Source organism: Salvelinus sp. IW2-2015, linkage group LG4q.1:29 (genome assembly GCF_002910315.2).
Source record: "Salvelinus sp. IW2-2015 linkage group LG4q.1:29, ASM291031v2, whole genome shotgun sequence".
NCBI classification, from domain to species: Eukaryota; Metazoa; Chordata; class Actinopteri; order Salmoniformes; family Salmonidae; genus Salvelinus; species Salvelinus sp. IW2-2015.
The window spans coordinates 51,963,343-51,983,425 of NC_036842.1; the positions used below are offsets into that span (position 1 = coordinate 51,963,343).

A 20,083-nucleotide genomic window follows, 5' to 3' on the forward strand; every position below is an offset into this window, starting at 1 on the left:
GATACTAACTTCAATCTATTAGCCATATAATGAATTATATTCTGACATTTCATCTGATGGTTTCTTTGAATCAGTACACCATGCACACGATTTCTAGCCAGTGACAGCCACCTAGCTAAAACTGACGCGCCCCTACCAAAACGTCAAAATCTACCTAGCTAGCATTAGCATGAAGCAATAGATTATGTTCCCATAAGAGACGATCAGCAGTTTATACTAGCTTCAATCTATTATACCTAGAATTAATAATAATCCCTAGTTGTATTCMGACATTTCATGGGTTATTTGAATCCGTAACGTTACACCACGATTCTGCCATGTTTCTGTGTTATTTGCCTCGAAGCGAGCATAGAAGTAATTTAGCTCGTCTGGTAGGCTCGTGTCACTGAGCAGCTCTCAGCTGTGCTTCCCTTTGTAGTCTGTAATAGTTCGCAAGCCCTGCCACATCTGACAAGCGTCAAAGCCGCTGTAGTACGATTCGATCTTAGTCCTGTATTGATGCTGTGCCTGTTTGATGGTTCGTCGGCGGGCAAAGCGGGATTTCTTATAAGCTTCCGGGTTAGAGTCCTGCTCCTTGAAATCGGCAGCTCTAGCCTTTAGCTCAGTGCGGATGCTGCCTGTAATCCATGGCTTCTGGTTGGGGTATGTARGTACGGTCACRGTGGGGACGACGTCATCMTTGTTAGTGATAAAGAAACAAATTTGAGCATTGTTCCTTGGAGATGTATGTCTGGCAGTGTAGCAGCTCTCGTGGGAGAGGCGTGGCTACGGACCTTGGGCCCTCATTAGGCCTTATGAAGGGATATAAGGCATCATTGATAATTGAACAGTCATCTCCTGTGACATGGTCTCGCTTTGATGAGCCAAGTTCTACCTTTGGCGTGCCATGTTACTCTTGTTCGTCATAGCTTTTTCTGGTCACATTAGCACAGTAGTGAAGCCYAGTTTCAATGGAGTCAGTTTCTGAATGGATACTTGTCTTGACAGTGACAAACAAACACAACATTCCGTTATAAGATATGCTCCCTTTATTACAGTATATGCATGCTATACAATGTCATTTATTTTTAAATATATATKTTTTTTTAAACAGTTTCACTGCAGATATTGTGTTTTACGATCCATTTATGTTTCTTAGTAGCAAATACAATGTTTGAGATCCAAGGCGAGATTGTAAAATACAATATGATCAATTTCAAAGAACTTTGTTGCCAMACAAACCTACTTCAGGAGTCGTCTTCCGCTCCAAACAGTAACCTATTTCATTAACTCCTCTGAACAAGGGAGGTTTAATTAGATCATGTAATCAAATACCTTGACAATATACTGTTTGTGCRACAAACTCATTATACAAATTCTTATCTGAAAGTAACAGAGCACAATAGTAATTTCTAATATATTAACAACCCATTAAATTGGCAGCTGACAAGATGTAAAWTAGACAGTCAGTGAAATCTTTGACAAACTGACTGATTTAAAATGATGAAGGAACTGACCAACAAGCTGTTCATTTCCAACACCTACAGTGTGTTGGGAGCCTGACACTTTAAAAGGTAGACTCAGTGAAATTATGTTYCAARGAGCAGCARCTCAGATATTGAGATGAGCAAGATGCAGGACTATACAGTCACACAGTTTCTGCACATGTGCACAGGTTCGCTTTCAGGTTGTTCCGTGTGGTAGCCAGGGCACCAAAACAGTGGAGAAGTTGAGCCTTGCGCTTCAACGCTGTTTTCGTTCTGCTTCTTCGTCATATCGCTGAGTCTACCTTTAAAGTGTTCTTGGTTCATTATCTGTCACTTTMAATTTCATTTCTAGCACCCACAGTGTTAGGAGCCTAACACTTTAAAAACAGTTCTTGATTCATTATGGGTAAATTTGTAAATTTCCAACACCCACTAACTTTTTAACACTTGGTTTAATAATGACGGTCCCATATGTACACTGTGGGTGTTAAAAACACGAAGGAGATTTTGGTACTAATTCATGAATGKTTCCATCATGTACATTATTTTAGCTTACCAGCTTGTCCTCCAATTTTGGTGTTTTGTACTCTGAGAATGGAAGTTCTGAAATMACTAACGGCAATTCCGTTCATGCTCAGATTTTTTGGTAAACAGTCAAGGCGTGCTTTGGGATATAGGGACTGATTTCATCAACCCTTCCTTTGTCTGTGTTTTTAAGTCTCAGGCTGAAACAAAAGCTCACTGTGACTCCCCCAGTATCTGTGCACCAGTGGAGGCTGCTGAAGGGATGACGACTCATAATAATGTCCGGAACGGAGTCAAACYCATGTGTTTGATACCATTCCATTTACTCCATTCCAGACATTATTATGAGGCGACCTCCCCTCAGCAGCCTCCACTGCTGAGCACCCAACCCCTCTGCTCTGGATCTTCCTATACAAAGCTCTCTTCCATGTTGGAGCACAGCAGGAAAGAGTCCACCAGTCTGGGCTTGATCAGCTGCTGGTGGTCGGTGGCCTCGATGCTGTCTGGACACCCCGCCGCCAGCCTCCTCAGGGCAGCCTMCAAAGCACAAGGAGAGGAATGGATCAGTGAAGACACTCAACATCTATTCCAGTGACAGCACATGACATAGCATAAAATAAGATTGGTCATTATAAATYTACAGGTAACTAACAAAATGAGCGTTGGGCCACCATGAGCCGCCAGAACAGCTTCAATGCGCCTTGGCATAGAGTTTACAAGTGTCTGGAACTCGATTGGAGGGATGCGACACCATTCTTCACGATAAATTTTATAAATTTGTTGTTGTTGATGGTGGTAGAAAACGCTGTCTCAGGCACCGCTCCAGAACCTCCCGTAAGTGTTCAATTGGGTTGAGATCTGGTGACTGAGACACACATCTTTAAAACACCGCTATGTTCTTTTAAGACCCCCTTTTCAAAGTCACCAGATCTCTTCTTCTAGCCATGGTAGCCAAAATAATGGGCATATTTTTACATGGCCCTAAGCATGATGGGATGTTTAATTTGCTCAATTAACTCATGAACACACCTGTGTGGAAGCACCTGCTTTCAATATACTTTGTATCCATCATTACTCAAGTGTTTCCTTTATTTGGCAGTTACCTGTAGAACAATAGACTATAGAGCTAGATATTGCTGACTTCGCAGATATACAGTGCCTTCTGAAGGTATTCTGACCCATGACTTTTTCCACATTTTGTTGTTACAGCTTATTCTAAAATTGATTAATAAAGAAAAAACATCAGCAATCTACACAATACCCATAACGACAAAGCAAAAACAGGTTCCGAATTTTTTGGCAAAATATATATATATATTATATATATATATATATATATATATATTACTGCTCAAAAAAATAAAGGGAACACTAAAGTAACACATCCTAAATCTGAATGAATGAAATATTCTTATTAAATACTTTTAATAAATCACACAAAAATTATCAATGGAAATCAATTTATCAAACCCATGGAGGTCTGGATTTGGAGTCACACTCAAAATTAAAGTGGAAAACCACACTACAGGCTGATCCAACTTTGATGTAATGTCCTTAAAACAAGTCAAAATGAGGCTCAGTAGTGTGTGTGGCCTCCACGTGCCTGTATGACCTCCCTACAACGCCTGGGCATGCTCCTGATGAGGTGGCGGATGGTCTCCTGAGGGATCTCCTCCCAGACCTGGACTAAAGCATCCGCAAACTCCTGGACAGTCTGTGGTGCAATGTGGCGTTTGGTGGATGGAGCGAGACATGATGTCCCAGATGTGCTCAATTGGATTCAGGTCTGGAACGGGCGGTTCAGTCCATAGCATCAATGCCTTCCTCTTGCAGGAACTGCTGACACACTCCAGCCACATGAGGTCTAGCATTGTCTTGCATTAGGAGGAACCCAGGGCCAACCGCACCAGCATATGGTCTCACAAGGGGTCTGAGGATCTCATCTCGGTACCTAATGGCAGTCAGGCTACCTCTGGCGAGCACATGGAGGGCTGTGCGGCCCCCAAAGAAATGCCACCCCACACCATGACCCACCGCCAAACCGGTCATGCTGGAGGATGTTGCAGGCAGCAGAACGTTCTCCACGGCGTCTCCAGACTCTGTCACGTCTGTCACATGTGCTCATGTGCTCATGTGCTCAGTGTGAACCTGCTTTCATCTGTGAAGAGCACAGGGCGCAGTGGCGAATTTGCCAATCTTGGTGTTCTCTGGCAAATGCCAAACGTCCTGCACGGTGTTGGGCTGTAAGCACAACCCCCACCTGTGGACGTCGGGCCCTCATGGAGTCTATTTCTGACCGTTTGAGCAGACACATGCACATTTGTGGCCTGCTGGAGGTCATTTTGCAGGGCTCTGGCAGTGGTCCTCCTGCTCCTCCTTGCACAAAGGCGGAGGTAGCGGTCCTGCTGCTGGGTTGTTGCCCTCCTACGGCCTCCTCCACGTCTCCTGATGTACTGGCCTTTCTCCTGGTAGCGCCTCCATGCTCTGGACACTACGCTGACAGACACAGCAAACCTTCTTGCCACAGCTCGCATTGATGTGCCATCCTGGATGAGCTGCACTACCTGAGCCACTTGTGTGGGTTGTAGACTCCGTCTCATGCTACCACTAGAGTGAAAGCACCGCCAGCATTCAAAAGTGACCAAAACATCAGCCAGGAAGCATAGGAACTGAGAAGTGGTCTGTGGTCACCACCTGCAGAACCACTCCTTTATTGGGGGTGTCTTGCTAATTGCCTATAATTTCCACCATTTGTCTATTCCATTTGCACAACAGCATGTGAAATGTATTGTCAATCAGTGTTGCTTCCTAAGTGGACAGTTTGATTTCACAGAAGTTGATTGACTTGGAGTTACATTGTGTTGTTTAAATGTTCCCTTTATTTTTTGAGCAGTGTATATACACACATTTTAAAAACACGTATTTACATAAGTATTCAGACACTTTGCTATGAGACTCGAAAATGAGCTCAGGTGCATCCTGTTTTTATTGATCATCCTTAAGATGTTTCTACAACTTGATTGAAGTCCACCTGTGGTAAATTCAATTGATTGGACATTATTTGGAAAGGCACACACACACCTGTCTATATAAAGTTATGTCAGAGCAAAAACCAAGCAAGAGGTCGAAGGAATTGTCCTTAGTGCTCCGAGACAGGATTGTGTCGAGGCACAGATCTGGGGGAGGGTACCAAAACTGAGCAATCAGGGAAGAAGGGCCTTGGTCAGGGAGGTGACCAAGAACCCTATAGTCATCCTGACAGAGCTCTAGAGTTCCTCGTCGAATGGGAGCACTCCACCAATCAGATTTTATGGTAGAGTTGCCAAACGGAAGCAACTCGTTAGTAAAAAAGGCACATGACAGCTTGGTTGTAGTTTGCCAAAAGGCACCTAATAGGCTGACCACACGCGAGCGTTGCAAAATAAATTTAGAAATCCATGTTATTCAATTGCATCAACACTGCCAACGAGCGTCTGCATTGCCAAGGGCTAAAATAGAAATCGGTTCTATTTCTGACGCAGATCACGCTGCAAGTCCTGCCTCTCCCATCTCACTGGTTTGTAGAAGCAGGTACCCACGTGCCATCTCCTCATTGGTTATACCCACGTGGGTGACTGAAAGACGAACGAGGTCAGTGGCGGTAATGCACCTAATTTATGAAAGTTGCCAATCGCAATATAAAATCAAGAGAAGAAAAAGCCTGGAAGGAGGAGAGATGACTAGAAACGATTCGGTTGACCGTTTTATGTGTGGACTAATTGTAGAGGACCTTGGGCATTTCAGGTAAAATAACAACTCAATGTTTATATCCCAGGACAAATTATCTAGCAACAGCAAGCTAGCTAAATAGGACAAATTAGCTAGCACGTGCAAGCTAGCTAGATAAATTGCCATACATGTTTAATGKTTTTCGACCTGTCCCCAAATTAATGTAATTGGTTCAGAGTTTGTTTTGATATTTTAACCTGCGTTTCGTGATTGCGTTTGGTGTGGGGGGGACACGATGGCGCACGCGTGCAGCCGGTTTGGGTTCTGTGTAAAGACTCTCAGACCATGAGAAACAAGATTCTCTGATAAAAGCAAGATCTTACTCTTTGGCCTGAATGCCAAGTGTCACATCTGGAGGAAACCTGGCACCATCCCTGCATTATGCTGTGGGGATGTTTTTCAGCGGCTGGGACTGGGAGACTAGTCAGGATCGAGGCAAAGATGAACGGAGCAAAGTACKGAGAGATCCTTGATGWAAACCTGCTCCAGWGCGCTCAGGACCTCAGACTAGGGCGAAGGTTCATCTTCCAACAGGACAACGYCCCTAAGCACACAGCCAAGACAACGCAGGAGTGGCTTCAGGACAAGTCTCTGAATGTCCTTGAGTGGCCCAGCCAGAGCCCGGACTTGCCCCTGATCAAACATCTCTGGACAGACCTGAAAATAGCTGTGCAGCAACGCTCCCCATCCAAACTGACAGAGCTTGAGAGCATCTGCAGAGAAGAATGGGAGAAACTCCCCAAATACAGGTGTGCCAAGCTTGTATCGTCATACTGAGTAAAGGGTCTGAATACTTATGTAAATGTGATATTAGCAAACATTTCTAAAACCCGTTTTTGCTTTGTCATTATGGAGTATTGTGTGTAGATTGATGAGGGAAAAGGCTGTAACCTAACAAAATGTGGAAAATGTCAAGGGGTCTGAATACTTTCCGAAGACACTGTAAATACTTCAGCTACTTGCTGATGGACTGAGGATTGACTGACTCTGCAGTGCATGACTGCTTCYGTATTCTGTAATAAAACAGAGGGAGCATGGCAGTATGAAACAAAATTACAGTTCTGCAGCAGGGGAATACCACATGTTTACATATCAGTTAACAACATTATCTCTGAAAGCCAACCCTCTTTGAAGGCTGGTTCCTACAATATCTCAATTTTACCCCTGGCGCTAGCYATAAAAAAATGATCCTATTAAATCGACTTGATTATAGCAAACACTGTAAAACAGTGAAGGAGAGAGCCCTTATGTGCAAAATCCATCCAGCAGTCTTAATTAAGCCTATGACTCTTATACACAGATCTAAAGAGTTCTTTATCTAGCCTGTGATCTGGCCTTATCAATTATGAGCAGGCTGACTGAATGATAAAGGATGAACAGGAATATGTATGATATGTGCCTATTTAAGCATACCCGGCTACATAGTGGGATCTCCTTATAATGAGAAGACTGGTTCAGATGCAAGGACTGCGGTGTCTTTCAACTTTGCCCCATGGACATCACCCTCTCATTACTTACATCTAAGTAATTAGGTACACTTATGCACTATGCCCTGGAAAGATATTACTTCAGAGTGCAGTYCAGGTGTATGGGAAATATACATAGCAGAGGCTTTAAAAACATACATACAATACACGTTCAAACACATTCTCGAGAATATAACTATTGTACACAGACATTCATACTAACACATACTCAAAGATCTAGTACATACCAGACATGCAACCAGTACAGAGTCGCTGTTGTTCCTCTCTGCTGGTGAGCGACACAGTTCGATTAGTCGAGGAACAGCTGGAGAAATGGAAGACCATGGTTAGTTAAGCAATTGTGTTGCTGATTGTTCTACATAATGTTCCTTTGATTACTGTGATTTAGGGCTGGATACAATCCATATCACCGAAGATCCACGATATAGCACGATTCAAATTTAAGGTCATTTCGGATCAAGCGTTTATCCTTAATGCAGCCTCCATAAACCTTACTTGGGGCCCCACAAGGGTGCGTGCTCAGCCCCCTCCTGTACTCCCTGTTCACCCATGACTGTGTGGCCATGCACGCCTCCAACTCAATCATCAAATTTGCAGACCACACACACACACAGACACACACACACACACACACACACACAACAGTAGTGGGCTTGATTACCAACAACGACGAGACAGCCTACAGGGAGGTGGTGAGGGCACTCGGAGTGTGGTGTCAGGAAAGCAACCACTCACTCAACAAAACAAAGGAGATGATTGTGGACTTAAGGAAACAGCAGAGGGAGCACCCTCCTATCCACATCGWCGGGACAGTAGTGGAGAAGGTGAAAAGCTTGAKATTTCTCGGCATACACATCAGACAAACTGAAATGGTCCACCCACACAGACAGTGTGGTGAAGGTGCAACAGGGCTTCTTCAACCTCAGGAGTTGGCTTGTCATCTAAAAACCTGAAACTTTTACAGATGCACAATTGAGAGCATCCTGTTGGGCTGTATCACCGCCTGGTACGGCAACTGCACCGCCCTCAACCGCAAGGCTCTCCAGAGGGTGGTGCGGTCTGCACAACGCATCACTGGGGGCAAACTACCTGCCCTCCAGGACACCTACAGCACCAGATGTCACAGGAAGGCCAAAAAGATCATCAAGGACAACAACCACCCGAGCCACTGCCTGTTCACCCCGCTACCATCCAGAAGGCTAGATCAGTACATGTGCATCAAAGCTGGGACCGAGAGACTGGAAAAACAYCTTCTATRTTAAGATCATCAGACGGTTAAAACAGCCATCACTAACATTGAGTGGCTGCTGCCTACATACATACTCAAATCATTGGCCACTTTAATAAATGGATCACTAGTCACTTTAAATAATGACATTTTAACAATGTTTACATATTGTAGCAGGTTCAAGGGTGTGGGGTGTCCACGTCACCAAGTTCAATAACCAAACACGCACAAGGAGCACAACTAGAATGCAAATGGGGAGTTTGGCACCTTGGGAAAAAGGGGAGAATTCACCAACCATTTCACAGTCCACAGTCCGTTCTCGTGGTCCGTTCCATTCTTCAGGGGTAATCCTAAAACTCGGGTCCTCAGCCAAACCGGTTCGGTACACAGTGYGGGTAATCAGACAGCTAGTTATCTCTTCTCACACCCTCTCCCATTCTCTGCCCCTTTATCCGCAAGCACTCCCTGGCTTAATGATCCACAGGCTCACCTCGTTGGGGCAGGAAGTCCATATAAGGCTCGGGTGGTGGAGCCAGCAAGRAAGGTATCTCCTTTCAATCATCACTCCTTGCCCCCCCTCCCCCAGCTCCGGGATGGAGGGGTGGTCCAGCTCCCTAGAGCATCCCTTCTGGAGAGGGCATCGGCATATCCATGGGCTGCGGCTGATCAGTGTACGACAGAGAAAGCGAAGGGCTGTAAGGATAGGAACCAGGGGGTGTTCTTATTCTGTAACATCCAAACTAGTGGTGCATGGTCCGTTACGAGGGTGAAGTGCCGTCCCAATAAGTAATATTTCAGCTTCACCAGGTGCCCACTTGATCGCTAGACATTCTTTCTCCACAATGGAATATCTTTGTTCCCATTTTCATTAGTTTGCATAGATCCTTCATGATTCGCGACATGAACGGGGTGCCCTGGTCGGTCAATATCTCGTCGGGGATGCCTACTCGGGAGAACAGTGTAACCAACTCACGTGCGATTCCCTTGGTGGCCATGGTGCGCAGGGGAATGGCTTCCGGGTTCCTGGTGGCATATTCCAGAATCACTAGGATGTATTGGTGCCTTCGGTTGCTCTTGGGTAGAGGTCCCCCGAGATCCATTGCGATCCTGCTGAAAACGGACTGAAATAATGGGTAMGGGAATGAAAGGAYCATCGGAAGTGGGGTTTAGTCGCCACTCGCTGGCACTTTGGGTAACTGCGGCAGTAATCTTCCACTGCTCTCTTCACCCCCAGCCAGTAAAATCGTGCCTTGATCCTGTCTAAGGTTTTCTCCACCCCTAGGTGAGCCCCAAGAAGGTGGGAGTGCGCCAACTGCAGGACAGATAGTACAAAGGGATGGGGCACCAACAACAACTCCATACATTCGTCATTCTTCACAACCTGATATAGCAACTTCTTTATTGAAAAATGGGGGTAGGTGATTTGATTTACCACCTCCATGTGTTTTCTGTTCACCACGGTCACCTGCTAAAGAGCGCTGGCCAAGTTGGGATCCTCCAGTTGGGCCGTGCCGAACCGCTAGAGAAGCTCTGGCGCCATCCTCATGGTCCATCGGGAACATGTCTTCCAGACTCGCCACCTCACCCMCCAGTCTGGCTTCACCCGAGTCGCCCTCCGAGAGGGGTTCTGTTGACGCCTGGGGGTCCACTTCCTGGAATCCACACATCTGGGCATCCCTCCTTCTGGCGTCCCTCCCTCCCACCTCTCCGGCTTTTGGTTCCCTCAGTTCCTCACGTCTCCGGACATACTGGTCCACGGTTGGTGGAACATCGGGAAATCCCTCCCAATAAGGACCGGCACAGGCAGGTTCGGGACGACTCCCACTGGCCCRGTGTGTTGTCCCTTTGCCGTTGTCCCTGAGGCCGAAGGACATTTCCTGCTGTCCAGGAAGGGCGTCGTCTCGGGGAGCTGGCTGTTGTTGTCCCCTCCATCCTTGCCCGGGGTCCCGGCGTGGTCCTCCGCTCCTTCAGGCGAGTGGAGGGTTCCGCCTTCTGTGYTTGTCCGCTGTGCAGGAACTCCAAAGCCACCTGTTGTCCTTTCAACAGTTCCACCAGCTGATCTGCGCTCTGCAGGTTAGCTTGGCTTGCTAACTTTTTGGCTTTGAACAGGAGAGAGCATAGAAATGTATCTATGACCACTTTCTCAATGGTCGTGAGCGTCAGTGGTTCAGCAGTTAGCCAGCTCTTGGCCAGTCTAATTAGATCATGCATTTATGATCGGGGGAATGCTGTAGGATCCTACGCCCAATCATGGAATCTTTGTGCCCTGCTAATCAGGGTGTAACCATACCGGCGCATGATTTCCTTTTTCAGCCCCTCGTAATGCGTCTCCTGGTCAGCCGCCAGATCCTGATGGTCTTCTGTGCCACGCCTGACTGGAAGGGTGCTAGCCGGATGGCCCATTGCTCATGGGGCCATTTCTCCCTAGCCGCCGTCCTCTCGAAGGCTTGGAGGTAAGCCTCGATGTCATCAGCTTCAGTATAAACCTACTGGGTTTGGGACGAGAGGCTGCCGAGAGACTGCCGAGAGACTGCCGAGAGCCTGCGCAGCTTCTCACACTCATCTCACACTCATCTCACACTCATCTCACACTCATCTCACACTCATCTCACACTCATCTCACACTCATCTCACACTCATCTCACACTCATCTCACACTCATCTCACACTCATCATAACATACGCTTTCCTCTCCATTCTCTGCCCCTTTGTGCAGGCCGCTTCCTCTTTTATCCCTAAGCACTCCCTGGCTTAATGATCCACAGGCTCGCCTCGTTGGGGCAGGAAGTCCATATATGGCTCGGGGGTGGAGCCAGCGGGCTGCAAGTTATTTCCCTTCAATCACCACTCCCCTCACCTCTCCCTGCCGTCTGCCACAATATCTCCCTGCCGTCTGCCACAATACATTACTCATCTCATATGTATATACTGTATCTTATAACATCTATTGCATCTTGCCTATGCCACTTGGCCATCGCTCATCCATATATTTATATGTACATATTCTTATTTAATCTCTTTAGATTTGTGTGTATTAGGTAGTTGTTGTGGAATTGTTAGAATARTTGTTAGATACTACTGCACTGTCGGAACTAGAAGCATAACCATTTCGCTACACTCGCATTAACATCTYCTAACCATGTGTATGTGACCAATAAAATGTGATTTGATTTYCTTTGATWTTAAATTTCAATCACGCTATACCGCAGATCTTCCACGATATGGATTGAATCGAGCTCTAAGAGAGCCAAAAAAGGCTTGAAAGGTAAGAATTTCCTCTAGTAAATCAGTCTCTATAAATAGATATCCCCCCTAGAGGGAACTGTCTCAAAAGTYGGGTCATCACAGTTGAGATCTTGAATGCAACTAAAATGTAAAAGGCCAAAAGAGTGGTCTAAATGCTATACGCTTAGGTAGCAGAGAAGCCGATGGCCTATGAAGTAGGGGGAACTTGCCTCTAGACACTAATCTTGAATCAGTTTATAATTTCCCCCACTAATTGTGAAATGTAGGATTGGGGGAGGGGAAGCTAATCCTAGATCTGTACCTAGGGGAAACTTGACCCCAGAGCGATGGCCTATACCTTGCAGCTGGATGGCTGTTTGGGCCACGTCCGGGTCTCTGCTCAGACGGGCCAGTGTGACAGCGGCTTTCTGCTGGACCCGCTCGCACGCCGCGCCCTCCGATGGACTGGAGGAAGATGGCTTCTCGCTCAGCAGCTGGAGCAGTCTCTCAATACCTAGCAAACAACAGACACACAGTCAGAGGACGTAGACACACAACACAGACAGTCAGAGGCCGTAGACCAGGGATCATTAACTAAATTCAACCGCGGGCAGATTTTTTCCTTGAGTGGATGGTCGGGGYGCATTAACATAATTACAAATAATTTGTAGACTGCAAATTGACCGCAAGAAGCCCAAACAGATATAATGTTTGACTAAAACATAATCATTTCAGACCTTGTTTACATTTGTATACGATCCCGTGTCTCTATTATGCGTGGTAATACTTGGGAACAGATTTCTTAAATTAAAATCACTTGGAGCTGATTTCCTGGGTTTTTTACAGTATTTTATGCCCAACAACAACATTTTAATAATGTATACATATTTTTTGCCTCAGAAAACTTGGGGGCACTGCTGTAGACCATGCCCGCTACTGGCCGTTCTCCCGCCATAGGCAAGGCCAAAAATTGCAGCCCTCCTATACCCTGCAAATCTAGAATAMTCCCAGTAAGCAAAATMATGTTGACATCAGTCCGTGGTATCAGCCCATAATGGAATGTTATGAATGCCCATCCATGTGGTAAGCCCACCATTTGTAAAACAGGCAGTTGCATTGGCTTTATTATACCTGATTTCTGTGACTAATCYATTTGGCTATMTAAGCTCTGAATATCAGCTACCCAACTTTATCAGGAGTTATCCTGAGCTTATTTGCAATGTGTTTACACAGAGGGAAATMAAGAAGTATTTTATTTTTCGCTATGATCAGCTCGTAAAAAATTGATGGATGCAAACTTGAAACCACTGATTCATGACAATTTAGCCCATGAGTTGAAACTCCTAGACAGCAGTTGTGAGTATCTTTATTGTCCATTCCTTATTATCCATTTTACTTTGACCTGTTTGTGCTCTATTTAGGCTATTTGATCGGAGAAACGTGCATGAAATAAAAAGTGTGCACTGCTTATCACAGGGCAGCATCAGCGCTCACCAAAGACCCAAATGCCACTGGTTGAGAGAAATTGTTTTGGGYCAGAATTATGTGAGGTTGTATGTGTTGTTAGAGGTGCGTCTATGTCAATTAACTTGMAAAATACCGCCCTCGTCAATCTGCCACCATAGGCGGCCGCCTAATCCTGCCTCATGGGCGGGCTGGCCCTGCCGTAAGAGGACGTAGACACAAAACACACAGAATAMGAAAAAATAGACAAACACAGAGACAAGGGCTCAATACATAACATAAACAACAACAGGTCAGACGACAAAACTAATAGGGTTGAAGAAGCAGGCAACATGACAAAAATGTGGGTTTACGTTGCCATCTTGAGGATTATAACTGCAATACAATGGATGGGGTTTTCCCTTTATCTGTCCTGTGTGATTCTGTCATTTATCTGCAATAATTTTGATAGCATTCTTTGATATTAATCCATTTCTCCGTGTGGAGATGTTAATTGTGAAGTCATCCTCATTCAGTGCCTTCCTGTATTATACTTATGCTCAAATGTTTATTTTACTCTACTGAGCCATTTACTTTATGTTCATATTCTTATATTTTAATATTTCTTATTGTTGTAGCATTGTTGAGAAGGAACCTGCAAGTAAACATTCCATTGAACTGTACATACCATGTGTATCCTGGACATATTACTAATAACACTTGAAACTTGAGATATCAAATACTGGTAAAAACGTTGTTTTTTGCATACCCTTCTCTTGCAGGACRTCAGATGAAGACTGRTCCAAAACAGAGAGGTTTGCCAAGATGGTCACCACCTAAAAAGGACCACAGTCAACAGGGCCTGTTATACCAGAGATTTGACCACGCTCAACACATTTTAGCTATGGATCAGTGTGTCCTCTACCTGGTCTTTAGAGTAGGGAGTATCCACTCTTTGGCGGTCTTTGCAGGACTGGAGGAGTATGTGGATGGCYTTGAGCTGGAGGAGGATCTCACAGGCCATGCTGTCGAAGAAAGTGATGTTGGCAAGGGCAGCAGACGCCAGGAGGAAGACCTCACCACAGGAGGCACTCTCGCACAACTCTGGAAGAAGCACATGCACACGTTTATCTCCGGAAATCATCTCAACCTCATCTTGACCMTACATTCATCGCTCCGTCTATGAATTTGAGAGTGGTCGCATTTCTGCAGCCCCGTCCCAGGATAAAGTTAGCTGCCGTTCTCTTGTTTTTCGTGTTAAAGTGTYGGCCTTTTAAAGTGTTTCAGAATGAATAATGATCTAGCTCAAGGACCTGTGGCCATATCAAAGCCCTGAAGTACAGCAGCCATGCACTCACTGATGAGGGCGGTGACGATGTCCTGCATGCTCTCTAAGAAGCTGCCCAAGTGCTGGGTGGAGGTGTGGTGAGGCGAGGTGATCTGGGCCACCACCGCCGCTGCCTCTGCCCTCGCCGCCTCAGCACTGTTCTCATCGGTCAGGATGTCAGCCAGGCACAGGATCCCATCCACCTAGAGTATAGAAGGATTGACACATTACACGCAACGACAAGCACATTCTGTTATGTCAAAWCATCTCATGCTAAACATAAGGATAACACGACAACGTAGCAACTGGTTCAATGACATCAAACCAGTGGTGGAAAAAGTACCCAATTGTCATACTTGTGTAAAAGTAATAGAAAATAACTTGCATAAAAGTGAAAGTCACCCAGTCAAATACTACTTAAGTATCAAATTACATGTAATTGCTKAAATATACTTAAGTATCAAAAGTACAAGTATAAATCATTTCAAATTCCTTATATTACGCAAACCAGGCGGCACCATTGTTTTTGTTTATAGTTTTTTCTACGCATAGCCAGAGGCACACTCCAACACTCAGACATKATTTACAAATGAAGCATGTGTGTTTAATGAGTCCGCCAGATGGCAGTAGGGATGACCAGGGATGTTCTCTTGATAAGCGCGTGAATTGCACCATTTTCCGCTCCTGCTAAGCATTCAACATTTCTGGGAGTCAAGGAAAATGTATGGAGTAAAAAGTACAGTATATCATTTTCTTTAGGAATTTAGTGAAGTAAAAGTTAATGTTGTCAAAAATATAAATTGTAAAGTACAGATACCCCAAAAAACTACTTATGTAGTAATTTAAAGTATTTTTACTTAAGTACTTGACTACACTGCATCAAACTTTATCTGAGGGAATTCAGTACATAACACATTCCACACACACACATTAGCCTAGCCCCATACCCACATATTGTATTTGCCATGGTCAACTCTTCTATCATTTTTAAGCCCTACATACAATGCATTCGGAAAGTATTCAGACCCTTTGACGMTTTCCACATTTTGTTACGTTACAGCCTTATTCTAAAATGTATTTAAAAAATGTACACACAATACTCCATAATGACAAAGGTTTTTAGAAATGTTTGCAAATTTATAAAAAACAGATATACCTTATTTACATAAGTATTCAGACCCTTTGCTATGAGACTCAAAATTCAGCTCAGGTGCATCCTGTTTCCATAGATCATCCTTGAAATGTTTCTACAACTTGATTGGAGTCCACCTGTGGTATATTCAATTGATTGGACATGATTTGGAAACACACCTGTCTATATTTATTTGACCTTTATTTAACTAGGCAAGTCAGTTAAGAACAAATTCTTTTTTACAATGACGGCCTACTGGGGAACAGTGGGTTAACTGCCTTGTTCAGGGGCAGAACGACAGATTTTTACCTTGTCAGCTCGGGAATTTGACCTTTAGCCTTCAGGTTACTAGTCCAACGCTCTAACCACTAGGCTACCTGCCACCCCTATAAAAGGTCCCACAGTTGACAGAGCATGTCAGAGCAAAATCCAAGCCATGAGGTTTGAAGGAATTGTCCATAGAGCTCAGAGACAGGATTGTGTCGAGGCCCAGATCTGGGGAAGGGTACCAAAAAATGTCTGCAGCATTGAAGGTCTCCAAGAACACAGTGGCCTTCATCATTCTTATATGGTAGAAGTTTGGAACCACCAAGACCCTTCCTAGAGCTGGCCGCCCAGCCAAAATGAGCAATCYGGAGAGAAGGGTGTTGGTCAGGGAGGTGACCACGAACCCGATGGTCATTCTGGCAGAGCTCCAAGGTACCTCTGTGGAGATGGGAGAACCTTCCAGAAGGACAACAATCTCTGCAGCACTCCACCAATCAGGTCTTTATGGTAGATTGGCCAGACTGAAGCCACTCCTCAGTAAAAGGCACATGACAGCCTGCTTGGAGTTTGCCAAAAGGCACCTAAAGGACTCTCCGACAATGAGAAACAAGATTATCTGGTCTGATGAAACCAAGATTGAACTCTTTGGCTTGAATGCAAAGCGTCACGTCTGGATTAAACCTGGCACCATCCCTACGGTGAAGCATGGTGGTGGCAGCTTCATGCTGTGGGGATGTTTTTCAGCGTTAAGGACTGGTAGACTAGTCATAATCTAGGAAAAGATGAACGAAGCAAAGTACAGAGAGATCCTTCATGAAAACCTGCTCCAGAGCACTCAGGACCTCAGACTGGGGCGAAGGTTCACCTTCCAACAGGACAATGACCCTAAGCACACAGCCAAGAGAATGCACGAGAAGTTTCGAGACAAGTCTCTGAATGTCCTTGAGTGTGTCAGCCAGAGCCCGGGCTTGAACCAGATCGAACACCTCTGGAGAGACTGAAAAATAGCTGTGCATTCAGCTCCCCATGCAACCTGACAGAGCTTGAGAGGATTTGCAGAGAAGAAATGGCAAATTTCCCAAATACAGGTGTGCCAAGCTTATAGCATCGTATCCAAGAAGACTCAAGGCTGTAATCACTGCCAAAGGTTCTTCAAGGAAGTGCTAATTAAAGGGTCTGAATACTTATGTAAATGTGATAGTTAAGTGTTTTGTTTTATATACATTTGCAAAAATGTCTAAAAAACWGTTTTTCTTTGCAATTATGAGGTATTGTGTGTAGATTGATGAGGAAAAAACTATATAATTGTTTTTAGAATAAGGCTGTAACGTAACAAAATTTGGAAAAAGTCAAGGGGTCTGAATACTTTCTGAATGCACTGTACATGCATTTGGCCTTGTTTCGACGACGGAGGTCATTAGAATAATATCCAGCATGCTTTGAAAGTATTAATGTTTACATTTTGGTCATTTAGCTGATACTCTTATCACAACATAGTGCCATCAGACTTCTGATACCAATGTAGAGTGAAAAGGAAAATTGCAATAAAAAMAAATGGTATAGAAAAGTATTTTGAACATACAAATTACAGGTCTCAAAAAGTTTCAAAAGTATCTTGTCACAACATACATTGGATTCTAGTTCATTCCGGTGAAATACAAATGACAAAATACTCAAAAGTAATTCACATACATATTTCAAATACAGGTAACAGAAATACTGCCCATCTCTGGCCATGTACAGAGCCACATATGATGTAACAAGCTCCGAGCATCTCATTGATTTGACAGGCGCCTTTGATTAATCAAAGAATCCCTTTATAGTAGTTATATTTGTAGGCGGTCCAGACAGATAGTTAAGTGTCGGGGTCAACCCGGGTGAGACTTAGTAGCTCTGCCTATAAAGCCATCACAATTAAACGACACCACTCCAAGCTGACTCCGGTTGTCAGTCGAACAGTGTTTCCCCCGACACATTGGTGCGGCTGAAATCCGGGTTAAGTGAGCAGTGTGATAAGAAGTAGGCGGCCAGGCAGGTCATGTTTCGGACGAGGCGTGACTCGCCCTTCTCCTCTTCCTGAGCCAAGGAACCTAATTCGGGGAGAAAAGGGGTGAAACAAAAATAAGCTGGTGGCCATACCACCCTGAACACGCCTGTTCAGAGTCGGGCATGGTTAGTACTGGGACACAGTGGTGTAAAAATACGTTCAAGTACTACGTACGTTTTTTGTTGTTGTTGGTATCTGTACTTTTACTTTACTATTTATATTTTTTGCCAACTTTTACTTCACTACATTCCTGACACCTGAAAATACTTGTTACATTTTGAATGCTTAGCAGGACAGAAAAATTGTCCAATTCACACCCTTACTGCCTACTGCCTCTGATCTGGCGGACTCACTAAATACAAATGCTTCATTTGTAAATGGTGTCAAAGTGTTGGAGTGTGCCCGCGGCTATCTGTAATAAAAATAAATAAAAAACGGTGCCGTCTAGTTTGCAATTTGAAAGGATTTATAAGGATTTATACAATTTGAAAGGATTTATACTTTTACTTTTGATACTTTAGTATATTTAATCAATTACATTTACTTTTGATACTTAAGTATATWTAAAACCAAATACTTCTAGACTTTTACTCAAGTAGTATTTTACTGGATGACTTTCACTTTTACTTGAGTCATTTTCTATAAAGGTATCTTTACTTTTACTCAAGTATGTACATTTGTTACTTTTTCCACCACTGCTGGAAGGGAGAACGCCTGGGAATACCAGGTGCCGTAAATTCCTCCCCAAAATYTCTGSATGTCTTTGCCCTGCTTTTATCTTKATTCTGATTGGACATTGTTTAAGATGACTGAGGGTTGTGGGTGGGTGGGTATGTGTATGTATGCGTGTGTGTTGTGTGGTGTGGTGGGGGTAGGCAAACTTGGGTGTGTGTGTGAGAGAGTGCGCGTCAACCCAAGGAAGTTGAGTCGAATGAGGAGTGTCTGTCTATGCAGTGAACTTTTTCATCCAGGTTAGGAAATAAAATCTTTATCCACATGGTGGCAATGTTGTACAGACAAAACTCTGGTACGCTTCCCACTGCTACACTAAACTTTTTTGACCTTGCGTCTGAGCAGTGGTGCCAGTGACCTAGGATATATTAGTGCCCAAATATACTGTGGAAGAAAAAAAATATTTGTATTAATATTAGCACAAGATATTACCTTAAAACAAATAACCTGTATAACTCTGCCTTTTGAAGAATTTGAAGGTCTAGTCTGTAAGAGTAGCGAGCATATTACAATACAGAGCACGCAAACAGAAAAACATGAAATAATTGGCACTTTTTGCTTTTGTGTCTCAGTTTGAGTAGAATTGTTTGAGTGAGCTCATACGAATTATCCATCATAGATTCACCTGTCAGAGTCATTTCCTGAAGACCATCACTATGAGCTTCATGATAGGACAAATCCATATTTCTGGCTCCTAATCCGTCACCAGTGTGCCAACACAGCCCATTGACGCAGAACAATCCACCTCTTAACTCCCGTCTTTCTCAGCAATATTCTGCWCTGAGATGAACTTCTCATTCATATTTTGCCCCCGGTCTACTCAGGGTCTCTTCCTAAAATTGTTTCTCGTCGTATGGAAGAAGACACTCACATGGCTTGATTTATGACAGTTTTGTAGCCTAATAACAAATGTCTACTACCTACTTTTTGAAAGGGGCATATATAATAACTTTGTACAGAAGTTAAGCTGCCCAAATACTATGTACTTTTTGTCAGTGTGAATTTTGTCTCCTAGTGCAGTAGACACTCAACCAAGCTCCACGACCATGGAGGTTAAACTTCATCGTGATCATTTGTGATATTTTAGGGCTCTATTCAATCTGTTTCGCTGAAACATTGCAGATTGCGCAACAGAAATMATAAYGTCATTTCCGATTGAGGCGACATATGCAGTGTTTACCGTGAATGCAGTCTCCGCGAACGCGGAAACATTGCCTTTACATTTCAATCAAGKTGTAACGCTGAACTTCCACGATACSTATTGAATAGAGCTCTTACTGTTTTAACCACATGCCCCAACAGACGTAAACAAACAGTTTCCAACCAATGAGATAATAAGTGGGAATCAGTCCCTTTCCTCCATCACCKGGCAACTGCGACAGGTGTGGTTGTCGCGGCTGAGCGATGGCTTGCGTTCGGTTCGTAGCATCAACTTC

The 20,083-nt window shown here is 44.2% G+C and overlaps 1 protein-coding gene across 1 annotated transcript in view; it reads right to left on the minus strand.

Annotated features, from left to right (window-relative positions):
- Positions 1 to 1,010: 1,010 nt before the first annotated feature.
- Positions 1,011 to 20,083, minus strand: part of LOC111962130 (protein inscuteable homolog) — a 43,702-nt gene continuing 24,629 nt past the window's right edge. Inside the window, exons 7-12 of the mRNA XM_023984978.2 lie at positions 14,501 to 14,672; positions 14,068 to 14,246; positions 13,912 to 13,978; positions 12,058 to 12,213; positions 7,474 to 7,550; positions 1,011 to 2,528 (exon numbers count right to left, since the gene is read on the minus strand). Of these exons, the coding sequence (XP_023840746.2) occupies positions 2,400 to 2,528; positions 7,474 to 7,550; positions 12,058 to 12,213; positions 13,912 to 13,978; positions 14,068 to 14,246; positions 14,501 to 14,672 (780 nt within the window). The 3' untranslated portion in view covers positions 1,011 to 2,399. The remainder of the gene's footprint in view (positions 2,529 to 7,473; positions 7,551 to 12,057; positions 12,214 to 13,911; positions 13,979 to 14,067; positions 14,247 to 14,500; positions 14,673 to 20,083) is intronic.